At 49.0% G+C, this 21,189-nt stretch overlaps 1 protein-coding gene across 1 annotated transcript in view; it reads right to left on the reverse strand.

The window, feature by feature from the left end:
- The window catches only part of LOC128686723 (ras-related protein Rap-1b-like), a 50,330-nt gene extending 29,867 nt beyond the window's left edge, over window positions 1-20,463 (reverse strand). Inside the window, exon 1 of the mRNA XM_053773748.2 lies at window positions 19,846-20,463. Coding sequence (XP_053629723.2) covers window positions 19,846-20,116 — 271 coding nt within the window. The 5' untranslated portion in view covers window positions 20,117-20,463. The remainder of the gene's footprint in view (window positions 1-19,845) is intronic.
- Window positions 20,464-21,189: the final 726 nt, after the last annotated feature.

Below are 21,189 nucleotides of genomic sequence, written 5' to 3' on the forward strand. Positions count from 1 at the left end.
AGTGATGGTGATGGTTGAAACAGTAACAGTGATGGGTGTAGTAGTGATAGTGGTGGGTGGAGAAGTGATGATGGGTGGAGTAGTGATGGTGGTGGGTGTAGTAGCAATGATTGTGGGTGGAGTAGTGATGGTGGTTGGTGGAGTAGTCATGGTGGTGGGTGAAGTAGTGATTGTGGTGGTTGTAGTAGTGATGGTGGTGGGTGGAGTAGTGATGGCGGTGGGTGTAGTAGTGATGGTGGGTGGAGTAGTATGGTGATGGGTGGAGTAGTTATGGTGGTGGGTGTAGTAGTGATGGTGGTGGGTGTAGTAGTGATGGTGGTGGGTGTAGTAGTGAAGGTAGTGGGTGGAGTAGTGAAGGTGATGGGTGAAGTAGTGATGCTGGAGGGTGGAGTAGTGATGGTGTTGGGTGGAGTAGTGATGGTGTTGGGTGGAGTAGTGATGGTGGTGGGTGGAGTAGTGATGGTGTTGGGTGGAGTAGTGATGGTGGTGGTAAAAGTAGTGAAGGTGGTGGGTGTAGTTGTGATAGTGGTGAGTGTAATAGTGATGGTGGTGGGTGTAATAGTGAAGTGGTGAGTGAAACAGTGAGTGATCGGTGTAATGGTGATAGTCGTGATAGTGGTGGGTGTAGTTGTGATAGTGGTGGGTGAAGTTGTGATGGTGGCAGGTGGAGTAATGATGGTGGTGGGTGAAGTAGTGATGGTGGTGGGTGGAGTAGTGATGGTGGTGAGTGGAGTAGTTATGGTGGTGGGTGGATTGGTGATGTTGTTGCGTGGAGTAGTGCTGGTGGTGGTAGGAGTAGTGAAGGTGGTGGGTGAAGTTGTGATAGTGGTGGATGTAGTTGTGATAGTGGTGAGTGTAGTAGTGATGGTGGTGGGTGTAATAGTGATGGTGATGGTTGAAACAGTGACAGTGATGGGTGTAGTAGTGATAGTGGTGGGTGAAGTGATGATGGGTGGAGTAGTGATGGTGGTGGGTGTAGTAGTAATGATTGTGGGTGGAGTAGTGATGGTGGTTGGTGGAGTAGTGATGGTAGTGGGTGGAGTAGTGATTGTGGTGGGTGTAGTAGTGATGGTGGTGGGTGGAGTAGTGATGGTGGTGGGTGTAGTAGTGATAGTGGTAGGTGTAGTAGTAATGATGGTGGGTGGAGTAGTGATGTTGGTGGGTGTAGTAGTGATGTGATGGGTGGAGTAGTGATGTTGGTGGGTGTACTAGTGATAGTGGTAGGTGTAACAGTGAAGGTGGTGGGTGGAGTAGTGATGATGCTGGGTGTAGTGTTTGTGGTGGGTGGAGTAGTGATGGCGTTGGTTGGAGCAATGATGGTAGTGGAAGTAGTGATGGTTGTTGGTGTAGTAGTGATGGTGGTGGGTGTAGTATTTGTGGTGGGTGTAGTGATGGTGGTGGGTGGAGCAGTGATGATGGTGGGGGAGCAGTGATGATGGTGGGTGGAGCAGTGATGGTGGTGCGTCGAATAGTGATGGTGGTGGGTGGAGGAGTGATGGTGGTGGGTGGAGGAGTGATGGTGGTGGGTGGAGTAGTGATGGTGGTGGGTGGAGTAGTGATGGTGGTGGGTGGAGTAGTGATGGTGGTGGGTGGAGTAGTGATGGTGGTGGGTGGAGTAGTGATAGTGGTGGGTGGAGTAGTGATGGTGGTGGGTGGAGTAGTGATGGTGGTGGGTGGAGTAGTGATGGTGGTGGGTGGAGTAGTGATGGTGGTGGGTGGAGCATTGATGGTGGTGGGTGGAGCATTGATGGTGGTGGCTGGAGTAGTGATGGTGGTGGGTGGAGTAGTGATGGTGGTGGGTGGAGTAGTGATGGTGGTGGTAGAAGTAGTGAAGGTGGTGGGTGTAGTTGTGATGGTGGTGGGTGTAGTTGTGATAGTGGTGGGTGTACTAGTGATTGTGGTAGGTGTAACAGTGAAGGTGGTGGGTGGAGTAGTGATGATGCTGGGTGTAGTGTTTGTGGTGGGTGGAGTAGTGATTGCGTTGGGTGGAGCAATGATGGTAGTGGAAGTAGTGATGGTTGTGGGTGTAGTAGTGATGGTGGTGGGTGTAGTATTTGTGGTGGGTGTAGTGATGGTGGTGGGTGTAGCAGTGATGATGGTGGGGGAGCAGTGATGATGGTGGGTGGAGCAGTGATGGTGGTGCGTCGAATAGTGATGGTGGTGGGTGGAGCAGTGATGGTGGTGGGTGGAGGAGTGATGGTGGTGGGTGGAGTAGTGATGGTGGTGGGTGGAGTAGTGATGGTGGTGGGTGGAGTAGTGATGGTGGTGGGTGGAGTAGTGATGGTGGTGGGTGGAGTAGTGATAGTGGTGGGTGGAGTAGTGATGGTGGTGGGTGGAGTAGTGATGGTGGTGGGTGGAGTAGTGATGGTGGTGGGTGGAGTAGTGATGGTGGTGGGTGGAGTAGTGATGGTGGTGGGTGGAGCATTGATGGTGGTGGGTGGAGCATTGATGGTGGTGGCTGGAGTAGTGATGGTGGTGGGTGGAGTAGTGATGGTGGTGGGTGGAGTAGTGATGGTGGTGGGTGGAGTAGTGATGGTGGTGGGTGGATTAGTGATGGTGGTGGGTAGAGTAGTGATGGTGGTGGGTGGAGTAGTGATGGTTGTGGGTGGAGTAGTGATGGTTGTGGGTGGAGTAGTGATGGTGGTGGGTGGATTAGTGATGGTGGTGGGTGGAGCATTGATGGTGGTGGGTGGAGTAGTGATGGTGGTGGGTGGATTAGTGATGGTGGTGGGTGGAGTAGTGATGGTGGTGGGTGGAGCATTGATGGTGGTGGGTGGAGTAGTGATGGTTGTGGGTGGATTAGTGATGGTGGTGGGTGGAGCATTGATGGTGGTGGGTGGAGCAGTGATGGTGGTGGGTGGAGCATTGATGGTGGTGGGTGGAGTAGTGATGGTGGTGGGTGGAGCATTGATGGTGGTGGGTGGAGTAGTGATGGTGGTGGGTTGAGTAGTGATGGTGGTGGGTGGAGTAGTGATGGTGGTGGGTGAAGTAGTGATGGTGGAGGGTGGAGTAGTGATGGTGGAGGGTGGAGTAGTGATGGAGTTGGGTGGAGTAGTGACGGTGGTGGTAGAAGTAGTGAAGGTGGTGGGTGTAGTTGTGATAGTGGTGGGTGTAGTTGTGATAGTGGTGGGAGTAGTTGTGATAGTGGTGAGTGTAGTAGTGATGGTGGTGGGTGTAATAGTGATGGTGGTGAGTGAAACAGTGAGTGATGGGTGTAGTGGTGTAGTAGTAATGATGGTGGGTGGAGTAGTGATGGTGGTGGGTGGAGTAGTGATGGTGGTGGGTGTAGTGATGTGGAGTAGTGATGGTGGTGGGTGGAGTAGTGATGGTGGTGGGTGTAGAAGTAATGATGGAGGGAGGAGTAGTGATGGTGGTGGGTGTAGTAGTGATGGTGGAGGGTGGAGTAGTGATGGTGGTGGGTGGAGTAGTGATGGTGTTGGGTGGAGTAGTGACGGTGGTGGTAGAAGTAGTGAAGGTGGTGGGTGTAGTTGTGATAGTGGTGGGTGCAGTTGTGATAGTGCTGGGTGTAGTTGTGATAGTGGTGAGTGTAGTAGTGATGGTGGTGGGTGTAATAGTGATGGTGGTGAGTGAAACAGTGAGTGATGGGTGTAGTGGTGTAGTAGTAATGATGGTGGGTGGAGTAGTGATGGTGGTGGGTGGAGTAGTGATGTGGAGTAGTGATGGTGGTGGGTGGAGTAGTGATGGTGGTGGGTGTAGTAGTGATGGTGGTGGGTGTAGCAGTGATGGTGGTGGGTGGAGTAGTGATGGTGGTGGGTGGAGTAGTGATGGTGGTGGGTGGAGTAGTGATAGTGGTAGGTGTAGTAGTAATGATGGTAGGTGTAGTAGTAATGATGGTGGGTGGAGTATTAATGATGGTGGGTGGAGTAGTGATGTTGGTGGGTGGAGTAGTGAAGGTGGTGGGTGGAGCAGTGATGGTGGTGGGGGAGCAGCGATGTTGATGCTTGGAGCAGTGATGACGGTCGGTGGAGCAGTGATGGTGGTGGGTGCACTATTGATGGTGGTGGGTGGATCAGTGATGGTGGTGGGTGGAGGAGTGATGGTGGTGAGTGGATATATATGTTGGTGGGTGGAGCATTGATGGTGGTGGGTGGAGCATTGATGGTGGTGGGTGGAGTAGTGATGGTGGTGGGTGGAGTAGTGATGGTGGTTGGTGGAGTAGTGATGGTGGTGGGTGAAGTAGTGATCGTGGTGGGTGGAGTAGTGATGGTAGTGGGTGGAGTAGTGATGGTGGTGGGTGGAGTAGTGATGGTGGTGGGTGGAGTAGTGATGGTGGTGGGTGGAGTAGTGATGGTGGTGGGTGGAGTAGTGATGTGGAGTAGTGATGGTGGTGGGTGGAGTAGTGATGGTGGTGGGTGGAGTAGTGATGTGGAGTAGTGATGGTGGTGGGTGGAGTAGTGATGTGGAGTAGTGATGGTGGTGGGTGGAGTAGTGATGGTGGTGGGTGGAGTAGTGATGTGGAGTAGTGATGGTGGTGGGTGGAGTAGTGATGGTGGTGGGTGGAGTAGTGATGTGGAGTAGTGATGGAGGTGGGTGGAGTAGTGATGTGGAGTAGTGATGGTGGTGGGTGGAGTAGTGATGGTGGTGGGTGGAGTAGTGATGTGGAGTAGTGATGGTGGTGGGTGGAGTAGTGATGTGGAGTAGTGATGGTGGTGGGTGGAGTAGTGATGGTGGTGGGTGGAGTAGTGATGTGGAGTAGTGATGGTGGTGGGTGGAGTAGTGATGTGGAGTAGTGATGGTGGTGGGTGGAGTAGTGATGGTGGTGGGTGGAGTAGTGATGTGGAGTAGTGATGGTGGTGGGTGGAGTAGTGATGTGGAGTAGTGATGGTGGTGGGTGGAGTAGTGATGTGGAGTAGTGATGGTGGTGGGTGGAGTAGTGATGTGGAGTAGTGATGGTGGTGGGTGGAGTAGTGATGGTGGTGGGTGGAGTAGTGATGGTGGTGGGTGGAGTAGTGATGGTGGTGGGTGGAGTAGTGATGGTGGTGGGTGGAGTAGTGATGGTGGTGGGTGGAGTAGTGATGGTGGTGGGTGGATTAGAAATGTTTCCCTCATCAGAGTATTGTGATTTCCTCATAGTATTGTATCATATCACTATCAGTAAAATAATAATAATAATAATAATAATAATAATAATAATAATAATAATAATAATAATAATAATAATAATAATAATAAAAATAATAATTCTTTAATCAATAATTTAATAGTATAATTATAGAAAACAAAAGGTGTAGAATTGATGACTCAACACCAAGATTAGTCAAAACTCGATACACCTTCACTCATGTCTAATAAAACATGAATAAATGTCCTTCTCCCTATCCATCTTCAGCCTTAATAGACTCACACTAAATTTTCTTAGTCGGCTTGACGTACTGCTATCACCACAATCATCATGATGTGAGTCATCACTAACGGGGGAAGAACTTAATAAAAGAATTTGTCCACTCGTGAACTAGGTCCAACTCCCCGGGAGAGCCTTTTTTCAGTCCAATTTGTGCTCTTACGGGGTGGCCTTTCTATTTTGGGCCATGGGTAGGGCCTTCTGGTTTTATTCCCAGACTCTTTTTTTTCCCCACTGGACGGTGCCTTCTTGATATTCAGTTTTCTGAAAATAAGATTTCTAGGCCTTGGGCCAGGGGGTCTTACTCTAGTTTTATTTCTCTTCTTGAAGCCTAGCAACTCTTTTTACGCTTCCTGGACAGAAAAGTACGCCATCTCTATGCCCGAATCGTTCTCAATGTCTTTAGACGACAAATAGAGTCTTATACCTGCAGGAAAGTCATGTACTTCTTTCCTTCCTACATGCTCTTCCAAGACGTAACTGGAAGGATTATATACCCACTCTAACCCCAGATTGTAGTGAGGAATCTCGTACTGTGTTTGGTTCTCTTACAAATCTGGGCAAGAGGTAACTTGCTTTTTAACACTCAGATTTTTTCCAGAAACATTAAGGGAGGCATCCGTGATATTTACCTGCCTCACGGAGGTTCCTTCACTCACTCTCATAGAAAGGTTGTCTGGGGTATTACTGCTGAATCCCAGAAGCCCTACCCAGTTTTTCCATATCTTAACCAGAGAGACAGATAATCCCTCTACCTTGTGGTTGAACTTTGAGAGTTTGTCCATGAGCTGCTGGTCCTCATCTACAAGACGACCCAGCATTTCTCTCATTTTGTCCATATAGGCTGGATTACACCCAGGTGTAGAGTCCATTTTGGACTCTAGCAACACATTTACTTACTTAGAAGACGAGTCATCTAGTTATGACCATACCATGACCTGCATGACGTAAATCATCATTCCGATCACCACAAACCGCCATCGGCAAAGGTTGTATATCTCACAGATTTTTGCAAAAATTAATTCTTTCATATTATAATAATGTTTTGCAACTATGATGTCAAACGTAACTCTAGTAAGGATAACACTTTCCAGGTAAACAATTTAAGTTACATCATTATTATTAGTGGTGCTGGAAAGCACAAACGCACGAATCCACGTTGTGGTGGTTTTGGTGGTTGTGGAGGTGATGGTGTTCGTGGTAGTGGCGGGGGTGGGTGGAGTAGTGATGGTGTTGTATGGAGTAGTGATGATGGTAGGTGTAGTAGTGATGGTGGTGGATGGAGTAGTGATGGTCCTTAGAGTAGTAGTGATGGAGGGTTGAGTAGTGATGGTGATGGATGGAGTAGTTACGGTGGTGGGTGTAGTAGTGATGGTGGTGGGTCTAGTAGCGATAGTAGTGGGTGGAGTAGTGAGGGTGATGGGTGGACAAATTATAGTGGCGGGTATAGTAGTGATAGTGGTGGTTATAGTAGTGATAATGGAGGGTGGAGTATTGATGGTTCTGGGAGGAGTGGTGATGGTGGTGGTAGAAGTAGTGAAGGTGGTGAGTGTAGTTGTGATAGTGGTGGGTTTAGTTGTGATAGTGGTGGGTGTAGTTGTGATAGTGGTGGGTGTAGTTGTGATAGTGGCGGGTGGAGTAGTGATGGAGGTGGGTGAAGTAGTGATGGTGGCGGGTGGTGTAGTGATGGTGATGAGTGGAGTAGTTATGGTGGTGGGTGGAGTGTTGATGGTGTTAGGTGGAGTAGTGATGGTGGTGGTAGAAGTAGTGAAGGTGGTGGGTGTAGTTGTGATAGTGGTGGATGTAGTTGTGATAGTGGTGAGTGTAGTAGTGATGGGATGGTGGTGGGTGTAATAGTGATGGTGATGGTTGAAACAGTAACAGTGATGGGTGTAGTAGTGATAGTGGTGGGTGGAGAAGTGATGATGGGTGGAGTAGTGATGGTGGTGGGTGTAGTAGCAATGATTGTGGGTGGAGTAGTGATGGTGGTTGGTGGAGTAGTCATGGTGGTGGGTGAAGTAGTGATTGTGGTGGTTGTAGTAGTGATGGTGGTGGGTGGAGTAGTGATGGCGGTGGGTGTAGTAGTGATGGTGGGTGGAGTAGTATGGTGATGGGTGGAGTAGTTATAGTGGTGGGTGTAGTAGTGATGGTGGTGGGTGTAGTAGTGATGGTGGTGGGTGTAGTAGTGATGGTAGTGGGTGGAGTAGTGAGGGTGATGGGTGAAGTAGTGATGGTGGAGGGTGGAGTAGTGATGGTGTTGGGTGGAGTAGTGATGGTGTTGGGTGGAGTAGTGATGGTGGTGGGTGGAGTAGTGATGGTGTTGGGTGGAGTAGTGATGGTGGTGGTAAAAGTAGTGAAGGTGGTGGGTGTAGTTGTGATAGTGGTGGGTGTAGTTGTGATAGTGGTGAGTGTAATAGTGATGGTGGTGGGTGTAATAGTGAAGTGGTGAGTGAAACAGTGAGTGATCGGTGTAATGGTGATAGTCGTGATAGTGGTGGGTGTAGTTGTGATAGTGGTGGGTGAAGTTGTGATGGTGGCAGGTGGAGTAATGATGGTGGTGGGTGAAGTAGTGATGGTGGTGGGTGGAGTAGTGATGGTGGTGAGTGGAGTAGTTATGGTGGTGGGTGGATTGGTGATGTTGTTGCGTGGAGTAGTGCTGGTGGTGGTAGGAGTAGTGAAGGTGGTGGGTGAAGTTGTGATAGTGGTGGATGTAGTTGTGATAGTGGTGAGTGTAGTAGTGATGGTGGTGGGTGTAATAGTGATGGTGATGGTTGAAACAGTGACAGTGATGGGTGTAATAGTGATAGTGGTGGGTGAAGTGATGATGGGTGGAGTAGTGATGGTGGTGGGTGTACTAGTAATGATTGTGGGTGGAGTAGTGATGGTGGTGGGTGTAGTAGTGATAGTGGTAGGTGTAGTAGTAATGATGGTGGGTGGAGTAGTGATGTTGGTGGGTGTAGTAGTGATGTGATGGGTGGAGTAGTGATGTTGGTGGGTGTACTAGTGATAGTGGTAGGTGTAACAGTGAAGGTGGTGGGTGGAGTAGTGATGATGCTGGGTGTAGTGTTTGTGGTGGGTGGAGTAGTGATGGCGTTGGGTGGAGCAATGATGGTAGTGGAAGTAGTGATGGTTGTGGGTGTAGTAGTGATGGTGGTGGGTGTAGTATTTGTGGTGGGTGTAGTGATGGTGGTGGGTGGAGCAGTGATGATGGTGGGGGAGCAGTGATGATGGAGGGTGGAGCAGTGATGGTGGTGCGTGGAATAGTGATGGTGGTGGATGGAGCAGTGATGGTGGTGGGTGGAGGAGTGATGGTGGTGGGTGGAGTAGTGATGGTGGTGGGTGGAGTAGTGATGGTGGTGGGTGGAGTAGTGATGGTGGTGGGTGGAGTAGTGATGGTGGTGGGTGGAGTAGTGATAGTGGTGGGTGGAGTAGTGATGGTGGTGGGTGGAGTAGTGATGGTGGTGGGTGGAGTAGTGATGGTGGTGGGTGGAGTAGTGATGGTGGTGGGTGGAGTAGTGATGGTGGTGGGTGGAGCATTGATGGTGGTGGGTGGAGCATTGATGGTGGTGGGTGGAGTAGTGATGGTGGTGGGTGGAGTAGTGATGGTGGTGGGTGGAGTAGTGATGGTGGTGGGTGGAGTAGTGATGGTGGTGGGTGGAGTAGTGATGGTGGTGGGTAGAGTAGTGATGGTGGTGGGTGGAGTAGTGATGGTTGTGGGTGGAGTAGTGATGGTGGTGGGTGGAGTAGTGATGGTGGTGGGTGGATTAGTGATGGTAGTGGGTGGAGCATTGATGGTGGTGGGTGGAGTAGTGATGGTGGTGGGTGGATTAGTGATGGTGGTGGGTGAAGTAGTGATGGTGGTGGGTGGAGCATTGGTGGTGGGTGGAGTAGTGATGGTGGTGGGTGGATTAGTCATGGTGGTGGGTGGAGCATTGATGGTGGTGGGTGGAGCAGTGATGGTGGTGGGTGGAGCATTGATGGTGGTGGGTGGAGTAGTGATGGTGGTGGGTGGAGCATTGATGGTGGTGGGTGGAGTAGTGATGGTGGTGGGTTGAGTAGTGATGGTGGTGGGTGGAGTAGTGATGGTGGTGGGTGAAGTAGTGATGGTGGAGGGTGGAGTAGTGATGGTGGAGGGTGGAGTAGTGATGGTGTTGGGTGGAGTAGTGACGGTGGTGGCAGAAGTAGTGAAGGTGGTGGGTGTAGTTGTGATAGTGGTGGGTGTAGTTGTGATAGTGGTGAGTGTAGTAGTGATGGTGGTGGGTGTAATAGTGATGGTGGTGAGTGAAACAGTGAGTGATGGGTGTAGTGGTGTAGTAGTAATGATGGTGGGTGGAGTAGTGATGGTGGTGGGTGGAGTAGTGATGGTGGTGGGTGGAGTAGTGATGTGGAGTAGTGATGGTGGTGGGTGGAGTAGTGATGTGGAGTAGTGATGGTGGTGGGTTGAGTAGTGATGGTGGTGGGTGTAGAAGTAATGATGGAGGGAGGAGTAGTGATGGTGGTGGGTGTAGTAGTGATGGTGGAGGGTGGAGTAGTGATGGTGGAGGGTGGAGTAGTGATGGTGGTGGGTGCAGTAGTGATTGTGTTGGGTGGAGTAGTGACGGTGGTGGTAGAAGTAGTGAAGGTGGTGGGTGTAGTTGTGATAGTGCTGGGTGTAGTTGTGATAGTGGAGAGTGTAGTAGTGATGGTGGTGGGTGTAATAGTGATGGTGGTGAGTGAAACAGTGAGTGATGGGTGTAGTGGTGTAGTAGTAATGATGGTGGTTGGAGTAGTGATGGTGGTGGGTGGAGTAGTGATGTGGAGTAGTGATGGTGGTGGGTGGAGTAGTGATGGTGGTGGGTGTAGAATGATGGTGGGTGGAGTAGTGATGGTGGTGGGTGTAGTAGTGATGGTGGTGGGTGTAGCAGTGATGGTGGTGGGTGGAGTAGTGATGGTGGTGGGTGGAGTAGTGATGGTGGTGGGTGGAGTAGTGATAGTGGTAGGTGTAGTAGTAATGATGGTAGGTGTAGTAGTAATGATGGTGGGTGGAGTATTAATGATGGTGGGTGGAGTAGTGATGTTGGTGGGTGGAGTAGTGAAGGTGGTGGGTGGAGCAGTGATCGTGGTGGGGGAGCAGCGATGTTGATGCTTGGAGCAGTGATGACGGTCGGTGGAGCAGTGATGGTGGTGGGTGGACTATTGATGGTGGTGGGTGGATCAGTGATTGTGGTGGGTGGAGGAGTGATGGTGGTGGGTGGATATATATGTTGGTGGGTGGAGCATTGATGGTGGTGGGTGCAGCATTGATGGTGGTGGGTGGAGTAGTGATGGTGGTGGGTGGAGTAGTGATGGTGGTTGGTGGAGTAGTGATGGTGGTGGGTGAAGTAGTGATCGTGGTGGGTGGAGTAGTGATGGTAGTGGGTGGAGTAGTGATGGTGGTGGGTGGAGTAGTGATGGTGGTGGGTGGAGTAGTGATGTGGAGTAGTGATGGTGGTTGGAGTAGTGATGGTGGTGGGTGGAGTAGTGATGGTGGTGGGTGGAGTAGTGATGGTGGTGGGTGGAGTAGTGATGGTGGTGGGTGGAGTAGTGATGGTGGTGGGTGGAGTAGTGATGGTGGTGGGTGGAGTAGTGATGTGGAGTAGTGATGGTGGTGGGTGGAGTAGTGATGGTGGTGGGTGGAGTAGTGATGTGGAGTAGTGATGGTGGTGGGTGGAGTAGTGATGTGGAGTAGTGATGGTGGTGGGTGGAGTAGTGATGTGGAGTAGTGATGGTGGTGGGTGGAGTAGTGATGGTGGTGGGTGGAGTAGTGATGTGGAGTAGTGATGGTGGTGGGTGGAGTAGTGATGGTGGTGGGTGGAGTAGTGATGTGGAGTAGTGATGGTGGTGGGTGGAGTAGTGATGTGGAGTAGTGATGGTGGTGGGTGGAGTAGTGATGTGGAGTAGTGATGGTGGTGGGTGGAGTAGTGATGTGGAGTAGTGATGGTGGTGGGTGGAGTAGTGATGTGGAGTAGTGATGGTGGTGGGTGGAGTAGTGATGGTGGTGGGTGGAGTAGTGATGGTGGTGGGTGGAGTAGTGATGGTGGTGGGTGGATTAGAAATGTTTCCCTCATCAGAGTATTGTGATTTCCTCATAGTATTGTATCATATCACTATCAGTAAAATAATAATAATAATAATAATAATAATAATAATAATAATAATAATAATAATAATAATAATAATAATAATAATAATAATAAAAATAATAATTCTTTAATCAATAATTTAATAGTATAATTATAGAAAACAAAAGGTGTAGAATTGATGACTCAACACCAAGATTAGTCAAAACTCGATACACCTTCACTCATGTCTAATAAAACATGAATAAATGTCCTTCTCCCTATCCATCTTCAGCCTTAATAGACTCACACTAAATTTTCTTAGTCGGCTTGACGTACTGCTATCACCACAATCATCATGATGTGAGTCATCACTAACGGGGGAAGAACTTAATAAAAGAATTTGTCCACTCGTGAACTAGGTCCAACTCCCCGGGAGAGCCTTTTTTCAGTCCAATTTGTGCTCTTACGGGGTGGCCTTTCTATTTTGGGCCATGGGTAGGGCCTTCTGGTTTTATTCCCAGACTCTTTTTTTTCCCCACTGGACGGTGCCTTCTTGATATTCAGTTTTCTGAAAATAAGATTTCTAGGCCTTGGGCCAGGGGGTCTTACTCTAGTTTTATTTCTCTTCTTGAAGCCTAGCAACTCTTTTTACGCTTCCTGGACAGAAAAGTACGCCATCTCTATGCCCGAATCGTTCTCAATGTCTTTAGACGACAAATAGAGTCTTATACCTGCAGGAAAGTCATGTACTTCTTTCCTTCCTACATGCTCTTCCAAGACGTAACTGGAAGGATTATATACCCACTCTAACCCCAGATTGTAGTGAGGAATCTCGTACTGTGTTTGGTTCTCTTACAAATCTGGGCAAGAGGTAACTTGCTTTTTAACACTCAGATTTTTTCCAGAAACATTAAGGGAGGCATCCGTGATATTTACCTGCCTCACGGAAGTTCCTTCACTCACTCTCATAGAAAGGTTGTCTGGGGTATTACTGCTGAATCCCAGAAGCCCTACCCAGTTTTTCCATACTTTAACCAGAGAGACAGATAATCCCTCTACCTTGTGGTTGAACTTTGAGAGTTTGTCCATGAGCTGCTGGTCCTCATCTACAAGACGACCCAGCATTTCTCTCATTTTGTCCATGTAGGCTGGATTACACCCAGGTGTAGAGTCCATTTTGGACTCTAGCAACACATTTACTTACTTAGAAGACAAGTCATCTAGTTATGACCATACCATGACCTGCATGACGTAAATCATCATTCCGATCACCACAAACCGCCATCGGCAAAGGTTGTATATCTCACAGATTTTTGCAAAAATTAATTCTTTCATATTATAATAATGTTTTGCAACTATGATGTCAAACGTAACTCTAGTGAGGATAACACTTTTCAGGTAAACAATTTAAGTTACATCATTATTATTAGTGGGGCTGGAAAGCACAAACGCACGAATCCACGTTGTGGTGGTTTTGGTGGTTGTGGAGGTGATGGTGTTCGTGGTAGTGGCGGGGGTGGGTGGAGTAGTGATGGTGTTGTATGGAGTAGTGATGATGGTAGGTGTAGTAGTGATGGTGGTGGATGGAGTAGTGATGGTGGTTAGTGTAGTAGTGATGGTGGGTTGAGTAGTGATGGTGATGGGTGGAGTAGTTATGGTGGTGGGTGTAGTAGTGATGGTGGTGGGTCTAGTAGCGATGGTAGTGGGTGGAGTAGTGAGGGTGATGGGTGGACAAATTATAGTGGCGGGTATAGTAGTGATAGTGGTGGTTATAGTAGTGATAATGGTGGGTGGAGTACTGATGGTTCTGGGTGGAGTGGTGATGGTGGTGGTAGAAGTAGTGAAGGTGGTGAGTGTAGTTGTGATAGTGGTGGGTGTAGTTGTGATAGTGGTGGGTGTAGTTGTGATAGTGGCGGGTGGAGTAGTGATGGAGGTGGGTGAAGTAGTGATGGTGGCGGGTGGAGTAGTGATGGTGGTGAGTGGAGTAGTTATGGTGGTGGGTGGAGTGTTGATGGTGTTGGGTGGAGTAGTGATGGTGGTGGTAGAAGTAGTGAAGGTGGTGGGTGTAGTTGTGATAGTGGTGGATGTAGTTGTGATAGAGGTGAGTGTAGTAGTGATGGGATGGTGGTGGGTGTAATAGTGATGGTTATGGTTGAAACAGTGACAGTGATGGGTGTAGTAGTGATAGTGGTGGGTGGAGAAGTGATGATGGGTGGAGTAGTGATGGTGGTGGGTGTAGTAGCTATGATTGTGGGTGGAGTAGTGATGGTGGTTGGTGGAGTAGTGATGGTGGTGGGTGGAGTAGTGATGGAGGTGGGTGGAGTAGAGATGGCGGTGGGTGTAGTAGTGATGGTGGGTGGAGTAGTATGTTGATGGGTGGAGTAGTTATGGTGGTGGGTGTAGTAGTGATGGTGGTGGGTGTAGTAGTGATGGTGGTGGGTGTAGTAGTGATGGTAGTGGGTGGAGTAGTGAGGGTGATGGGTGAAGTAGTGATGGTGGAGGGTGGAGTAGTGATGGTGTTGGGTGGAGTAGTGATGGCGTTGGGTGGAGTAGTGATGGTGTTGGGTGGAGTAGTGATGGTGGTGGGTGGAGTAGTGATGGTGTTGGGTGGAGTAGTGATGGTGGTGGTAAAAGTAGTGAAGGTGGTGGGTGTAGTTGTGATAGTTGTGGGTGTAGTTTTGATAGTGGTGAGTGTAATAGTGATGGTGGTGGGTGTAATAGTGAAGTGGTGAGTGAAACAGTGAGTGATGGGTGTAGTGGTGATAGTGGTGGGTGTAGTTGTGATAGTGGTGGGTGAAGTTGTGATGGTGGCGGGTGGAGTAGTGATGGTGAGTGGAGTAGTTATGGTGGTGGGTGGAGTGGTGATGTTGTTGCGTGGAGTAGTGATGGTGGTGGTAGAAGTAGTGAAGGTGGTGGGTGTAGTTGTGATAGTGGTGGGTGTAGTTGTGATAGTGGTGGATGTAGTTGTGATAGTGGTGAGTGTAGTAGTGATGGTGGTGGGTGTAATAGTGATGGTGATGGTTGAAACAGTGACAGTGATAGTGGTGGGTGGAGAAGTGATGATGGGTGGAGTAGTGATGGTGGTGGGTGTAGTAGTAATGATTGTGGGTGGAGTAGTGATGGTGGTTGGTGGAGTAGTGATGGTGGTGGGTGGAGTAGTGATTGTGGTGGGTGTAGTAGTGATGGTGGTGGGTGGAGTAGTGATGGTGGTGGGTGTAGTAGTGATAGTGGTAGGTGTAGTAGTAATGATGGTGGGTGGAGTAGTGATGTTGGTGGGTGTAGTAGTGATGTGATGGGTGGAGTAGTGATGTTGGTGGGTGTACTAGTGATAGTGGTAGGTGTAACAGTGAAGGTGGTGGGTGGAGTAGTGATGATGCTGGGTGTAGTGTTTGTGGTGGGTGGAGTAGTGATGGCGTTGTTTGGAGCAATGATGGTGGTGGGGGAGCAGTGATGATGGTGGGTGGAGCAGTGATGGTGGTGGGTGGAATAGTGATGGTGGTGGGTGGAGCAGTGATGGTGGTGGGTGGAGGAGTGATGGTGGTGGGTGGAGTAGTGATGGTGGTGGGTGGAGTAGTGATGGTGGTGGGTGAAGTAGTGATGGTGGTGGGTGGAGTAGTGATGGTGGTGGGTGGAGTAGTGATGGTGGTGGGTGGAGTAGTGATGGTGGTGGGTGGAGTAGTGATGATGGTGGGTGGAGTAGTGATGGTGGTGGGTGGAGTAGTGATGGTGGTGGGTGGAGTAGTGACGGTGGTGGGTGGAGTAGTGATGGTGGTGGGTGGAGTAGTGATGGTGGTGGGTGGAGTAGTGATGGTGGTGGGTGGAGTAGTGATGGTGGTGGGTGGAGTAGTGATGGTGGTGGGTGGAGTAGTGATGGTGGTGGATGGAGTAGTGATGGTGGTGGGTGGAGTAGTGATGGTGGTGGGTGGAGCATTGATGGTGGTGGGTGGAGTAGTGATGGTGGTGGGTGGAGTAGTGATGGTGGTGGGTGGAGTAGTGATGGTGGTGGGTGGAGTAGTGATGGTGGTGGGTGGAGTAGTGATGCTGGTGGGTGGAGTAGTGATGGTGGTGGGTGGAGTAGTGATGGTGGTGGGTGGAGTAGTGACGGTGGTGGGTGGAGTAGTGATGGTGGTGGGTGGAGTAGTGATGGTGGTGGGTGGAGTAGTGATGGTGGTGGGTGGAGTAGTGATGGTGGTGGGTGGAGTAGTGATGGTGGTGGGTGGAGCATTGATGGTGGTGGGTGGAGCAGTGATGGTGGTGGGTGGAGTAGTGATGGTGGTGGGTGGAGTAGTGATGGTGGTGGGTGGAGTAGTGATGGTGGTGGGTGGAGTAGTGATGGTGGTGGGTGGAGTAGTGATGGTGGTGGGTGGAGCATTGATGGTGGTGGGTGGAGTAGTAATGGTGGTGGGTGGAGTAGTGATGGTGGTGGGTGGAGTAGTGATGGTGGTGGGTGGAGTAGTGATGGTGGTGGGTGGAGTAGTGATGGTGGTGGGTGGAGCACTGATGGTGGTGGGTGGAGTAGTGATGGTGGTGGGTGGAGTAGTGATGGTGGTGGGTGGAGTAGTGATGGTGGTGGGTGGAGTAGTGATGGTGGTGGATGGAGTAGTGATGGTGGTGGGTGGAGTAGTGATGGTGGTGGGTGGAGTAGTGATGGTGGTGGGTGGAGTAGTGATGGTGGTGGGTGGAGCATTGATGGTGGTGGGTGGAGTAGTGATGGTGGTGGGTGGAGTAGTGATGGTGGTGGGTGGAGTAGTGATGGTGGTGAGTGGAGTAGTGATGGTGGTGGGTGGAGTAGTGATGGTGGTGGGTGGAGTAGTGATGGTGGTGGGTGTAATAGAGATGGTAGTGGGTGGAGTAGTGATAGTAATGGGTGGAGAAATTATAGTGGTGGGTGTAGCAGTGATAGTGCTGGTTATAGTGATAATGGTGGGTGGAGTAGTGATAGTTCTGGGTGGAGTGGTGATGTTGGTGGTGGTAGGAGTAGTGAAAGTGGTGGGTGTAGTTGTGATGGCGGTGGGTGTAATAGTGATGGTGGTGGGTGAAACAGTGATAATGGTGGGTGCAGTAGTGATAGTGGTAAGTGGAGTAGTGATGGTGTTGGGTGTAATAGTGATGGTAGTGGGTGAATCAGTGAAAGTAGTGGGTATAGTAGTGATAGTGGTGGGTGGATCAGTGATGATGGTGGGGGAGTAGCGATGATGGTGGGTGTATCAGTGATAGTGGTGGGTGGAGTAGTGATGGTTGTGGGTAGAGCAGTGATGGTAGTGTGTGGAGAAGAGATGGTGCTGGGCGTAGTATTGATGTTGTTGGTGGGTGTAGCAGTAATGGTGGTGGGTGGAGTAGTGATGTGGTGGGTTGAGGAGTGTTGGTGGTGGGTGGAGTAGTGATGTGATGTGTGTAGTGATGTTGGTGGGTGTAGTAGTGATAGTGGTAGGTGTAATAGTGATGGTGGTGGGTGGAGTAGTGATGATGGTGGGTGTAGTGTTTGTGGTGGGTAGAGTAGTGATGGTGGTGGGTGGAGTAGTGATGGTGGTGGGTGTAGTAGTGATAATTGCGGGAGAAGTAGTGATGGTGATGGGTGGAGTAATAATGGGTGTAGGTGGAGTAGTGATGGTGGTGGGCGGAGTAGTGATGGTTGTGGGTGGAGTAGTAATGGTGCTGGATGGAGCAGTGATGGCGGTGGGTGGATGAGTGATGGTCGTAGGTGGAGTAGTGATGGTGGTGGGTGAAGTAATGATGGTGGTGAGTGAAGTAGTGATGGTGGTGGGTGGAGTAATAATGGGTGTAGGTGGAGTAGTGATGGTGGTGGGTGGAGCAGTGATGGTGGTGTGTGGAGTAGTGATGGTGGTGGGTGAAGTAATGATGGTGGTGGGTGAAGTAGTGATGGTGGTGGGTGGAGTAGTGATGGTGGTGTGTGGAGTAGTGATGGTGGTGGGTGGAGCAGTGATGGTGGTTGGTGGAGTAGTGATGGTGGTGGGTGGAGTAGTGATGGTGGTGGGTGGAGTAGTGATGGTGGTGGGTGGAGCAGTGATGGTGGTGGGTGGAGCAGTGATGGTTGTTGGTGGAGTAGTGATGGTGGTTGGTGGAGTAGTGATGGTGGTGGGTGGAGTAGTGATGGTGGTGGGTGGAGTAGTGATGGTGGTGGGTGGAGCAGTGATGGTGGTGGGTGGAGCAGTGATGGTTGTTGGTGGAGTAGTGATGGTGGTGGGTGGATAGCATTTTCAGAAATATGAGAAGCAAGCGGTTATTCTGAGTCTTACAACATTCAACGCCCGATAATGTCCTTACTGAGACACTAGACAATTGCATTTTCCATCCTGTCCATTCTCACATTTAGTGTAGACCCAGATGAAGACCTTGTGGGATCCCAAGTGGGTGAAAAACTTTGATATCAACTACACCAGATTTAAAAACAAATACGATAACTTTCTCAATCACCTCCTGATTTTTTCCCAGATATCAAGAACATTTTGTTGAGAATAAACACAAAATACCAGTTCTGTGAGAATACAAAGACACAATAGCAGAGAAAAAGTGAGATCCGATAGTTTTCACACATCAAAATTATTTTGCTTTAGCATTTCCGATGCTCCTCTAATGCGAAGGTTAGATCTGATTTCCCTGGAACAAAAAGGCCTGTTATCTTGGTGTAAATGGGAGCAAGGAGCAGAACATTATTATTATAATCAAGGGGGAAGCGCTAAACCCGTAGGATTATACAGCGCCCAGGGGAGGGGGGATGTGGAAGGCATTCAGGCTTAATTCGGGGAACTGGAGCACAGATCCAATTCCTTAAATCAAGAGCCCCTCACCAACATCAAGGAACCTTCCATGAGGGGAAGGAGCAGAACAAATACAGCTGAATGACCTTGAATTATATTTTCCTTCACCAAGTGCGATTATAAGTATTTACAAGTATGTACACTATATACAGTTGGAATATATGTGTACAACACGGTAAATCAAGAGGCAAAGACACAGCCGGGAGACAGAATCGAAAACCGTGTTCAACCAGCAGCTGGGTGAAAATGACACGGGTGAGAATGTGAGCGGTATCCACGTCACCTTCACAATTGCCAGTTCCACAATATGATTGGCTGAACCTAGGTGCTGATTTGACGATGGGGCCCCGTAAATCATCAAACCCTTAGCGACCTGATTCGCTTGTTTGCGAGGTAGCCTTTTATTAGGGTGTTCACATGTTCCGAATAAAGGGTACATACTCTTTGCATGCAACATGCAGTCTCCCTATGAAGGTCAGCCTTGAAAACCAGCTACTGATACACACATGTAGCTACAGGATCAACACATACACGTTGCTGCATTATGAACTACAATGACTACAAAAACTTCCATCATCTATAAATTTCTACAGCATAGTGTTATACCTAAGGAGGTGTATATCTCTTAATGTATATTCACCAGAGGTATATATTCCTCATTATAAATACACCAAATGGTTATATTATTGTATATATACTAGGGATATATCTCTCGTTGTATGTACACCAGAGATATATATCTCTCACTGTGTATACATCAGGGATATATATCTCTCAGTGTATATATACCAAAGATATACATCTCTCAGTGTATACGCACCGAGAACTCATCTTAATCCATATTTCAAAGCTTCAAGTATTCTTGATGTTAGCAAAGTGGTATGATATAGTTTTAATGACCCTCGTGCAGTCTAGCGTTGGCTGCAGCAGTCTACAGGGATCTACATGCCTATGTTACATGCAGTAGTAGAGGTAGTTACTGGGAAGCAGTAATATGTAGGAGCAAGAATTTATAAAGGGACTTTTGACTTCAAGGACTGAATTCACCCAACCTTCCTCACTTTGCGGTTGAACCTGATTGTTTCCCATTTATCCTTGGCGTTGTATGACCCCCAGTGAACGCAATAACGTAAAGATCTACTAACGAAATAGACGCACTTACTAGGAAGTTGTTGTGAATGGCTGTAGCAGTTTACAGAGATCAACATGCAGCTGGTACATGCAAGAGCATAGGTACTAACTAGGAAGCTGTAGTTTAGACGTTAGAACCTACGAAGGGACTTTTGACCCCAATCAGGGTTGAGCCTGACTGCTTTCCATTTATCCCTGGCGTTGTATGACCCCCAGTGAACGCAATAACGTAAAGATCTACTAGCGAAATAGACGCACTTACTAGGAAGTTGTTGTGAATGGCTGTAGCAGTTTACAGAGATCAACATGCAGCTGGTACATGCAAGAGCATAGGTACTAACTAGGAAGCTGTAGTTTAGACGTTAGAACCTACGAAGGGACTTTTGACCCCAATCAGGGTTGAGCCTGACTGCTTTCCATTTATCCCTGGTGTTGTATGACCCCCAGTGAACGCAATAACGTAAAGATCTACTAGTGAAATAGACGCACTTACTAGGAAGTTGTAGTGTGTGGCTGTAGCAGTCTTCAACCGTGGGTTTGTAGGCGGTGGAGAAGAATCCTTGAAGGAATTGAAGAACCAGAGACGTCTTACCCACTCCTCCGGCCCCCAGTATCACCAGTTTACTCTCTTTCATAGTACTGGGGGTGGCTTTCTCTCTCTCTCTCACTCCTCTTCTACATCTCTCTCCCTTCTTCCCTCTCTCCTCCTGTTCTTCCTCCCTCGCTCGCGCTTTCCAACCCTCCTTATCTTTGTTTCTTTTCATAGATTTCAGATGTACAAGCGAGTGTTATCGTTCAGTATGAAGGTGATAACTGAAGAAGCTCTGTGATAACCGCACAAGAATACCCTCACCGGGTTATATCATACTACTTTTATCACACACACAAAAATAACACTATTGAGTTTTTCAATGGTTCTTTATTTATGTTTTATTGACCTATTTGATGCTCTTTTGTTTCTTATGCCACGACACCTTTCAAAAGTGTCCACTTGTTGATCCTTTTAAAAACAGAGCAGATTTTAATAGATTCAGATTGTCTTTATGACTCTGAACTCTCAAAATCACTCGGAAATAAATGTGTATGAAGGTTTTGATGCTAAGAATGAAGACTTCAGAACTGTTCATGTTTTGTGAAGTGTGGCTAGTGGTGGGTTAGTGGTGATGGTGGTGGGTTAGTGGTGATGGTGGTGGGTTAGTGGTGATGGTGGTGGGTTAGTGGTGATGGTGGTGGGTTAGTGGTGATGGTGGTGGGTTAGTGGTGATGGTGGTGGGTTAGTGGTGATGGTGGAGGGTTAGTGGTGATGGTGGTGGGTTAGTGGTGATGGTGGTGGGTTAGTGGTGATGGTGGTGGGTTAGTGGTGATGGTGGTGGGTTAGTGGTGATGGTGGTGGGTTAGTGGTGATGGTGGTGGGTTAGTGATGATGGTGGTGGGTTAGTGGTGATGGTGGTGGGTTAGTGGTGATGGTGGTGGGTTAGTGGTGATGGTGGAGGGTTAGTGGTGATGGTGGTGGGTTAGTGGTGATGGTGGTGGGTTAGTGGTGATGGTGGTGGGTTAGTGGTGATGGTGGTGGGTTAGTGGTGATGGTGGTGGGTTAGTGGTGATGGTGGTGGGTTAGTGGTGATGGTGGTGGGTTAGTGGTGATGGTGGTGGGTTAGTGATGATGGTGGTGGGTTAGTGGTGATGGTGGTGGGTTAGTGGTGATGGTGGTGGGTTAGTGGTGATGGTGGAGGGTTAGTGGTGATGGTGGTGGGTTAGTGGTGATGGTGGTGGGTTAGTGGTGATGGTGGTGGGTTACTGGTGATGGTGGTGGGTTAGTGGTGATGGTGGAGGGTTA

Source organism: Cherax quadricarinatus, chromosome 7 (assembly GCF_038502225.1).
Source record: "Cherax quadricarinatus isolate ZL_2023a chromosome 7, ASM3850222v1, whole genome shotgun sequence".
In the NCBI taxonomy this organism is placed as follows: Eukaryota; Metazoa; Arthropoda; class Malacostraca; order Decapoda; family Parastacidae; genus Cherax; species Cherax quadricarinatus.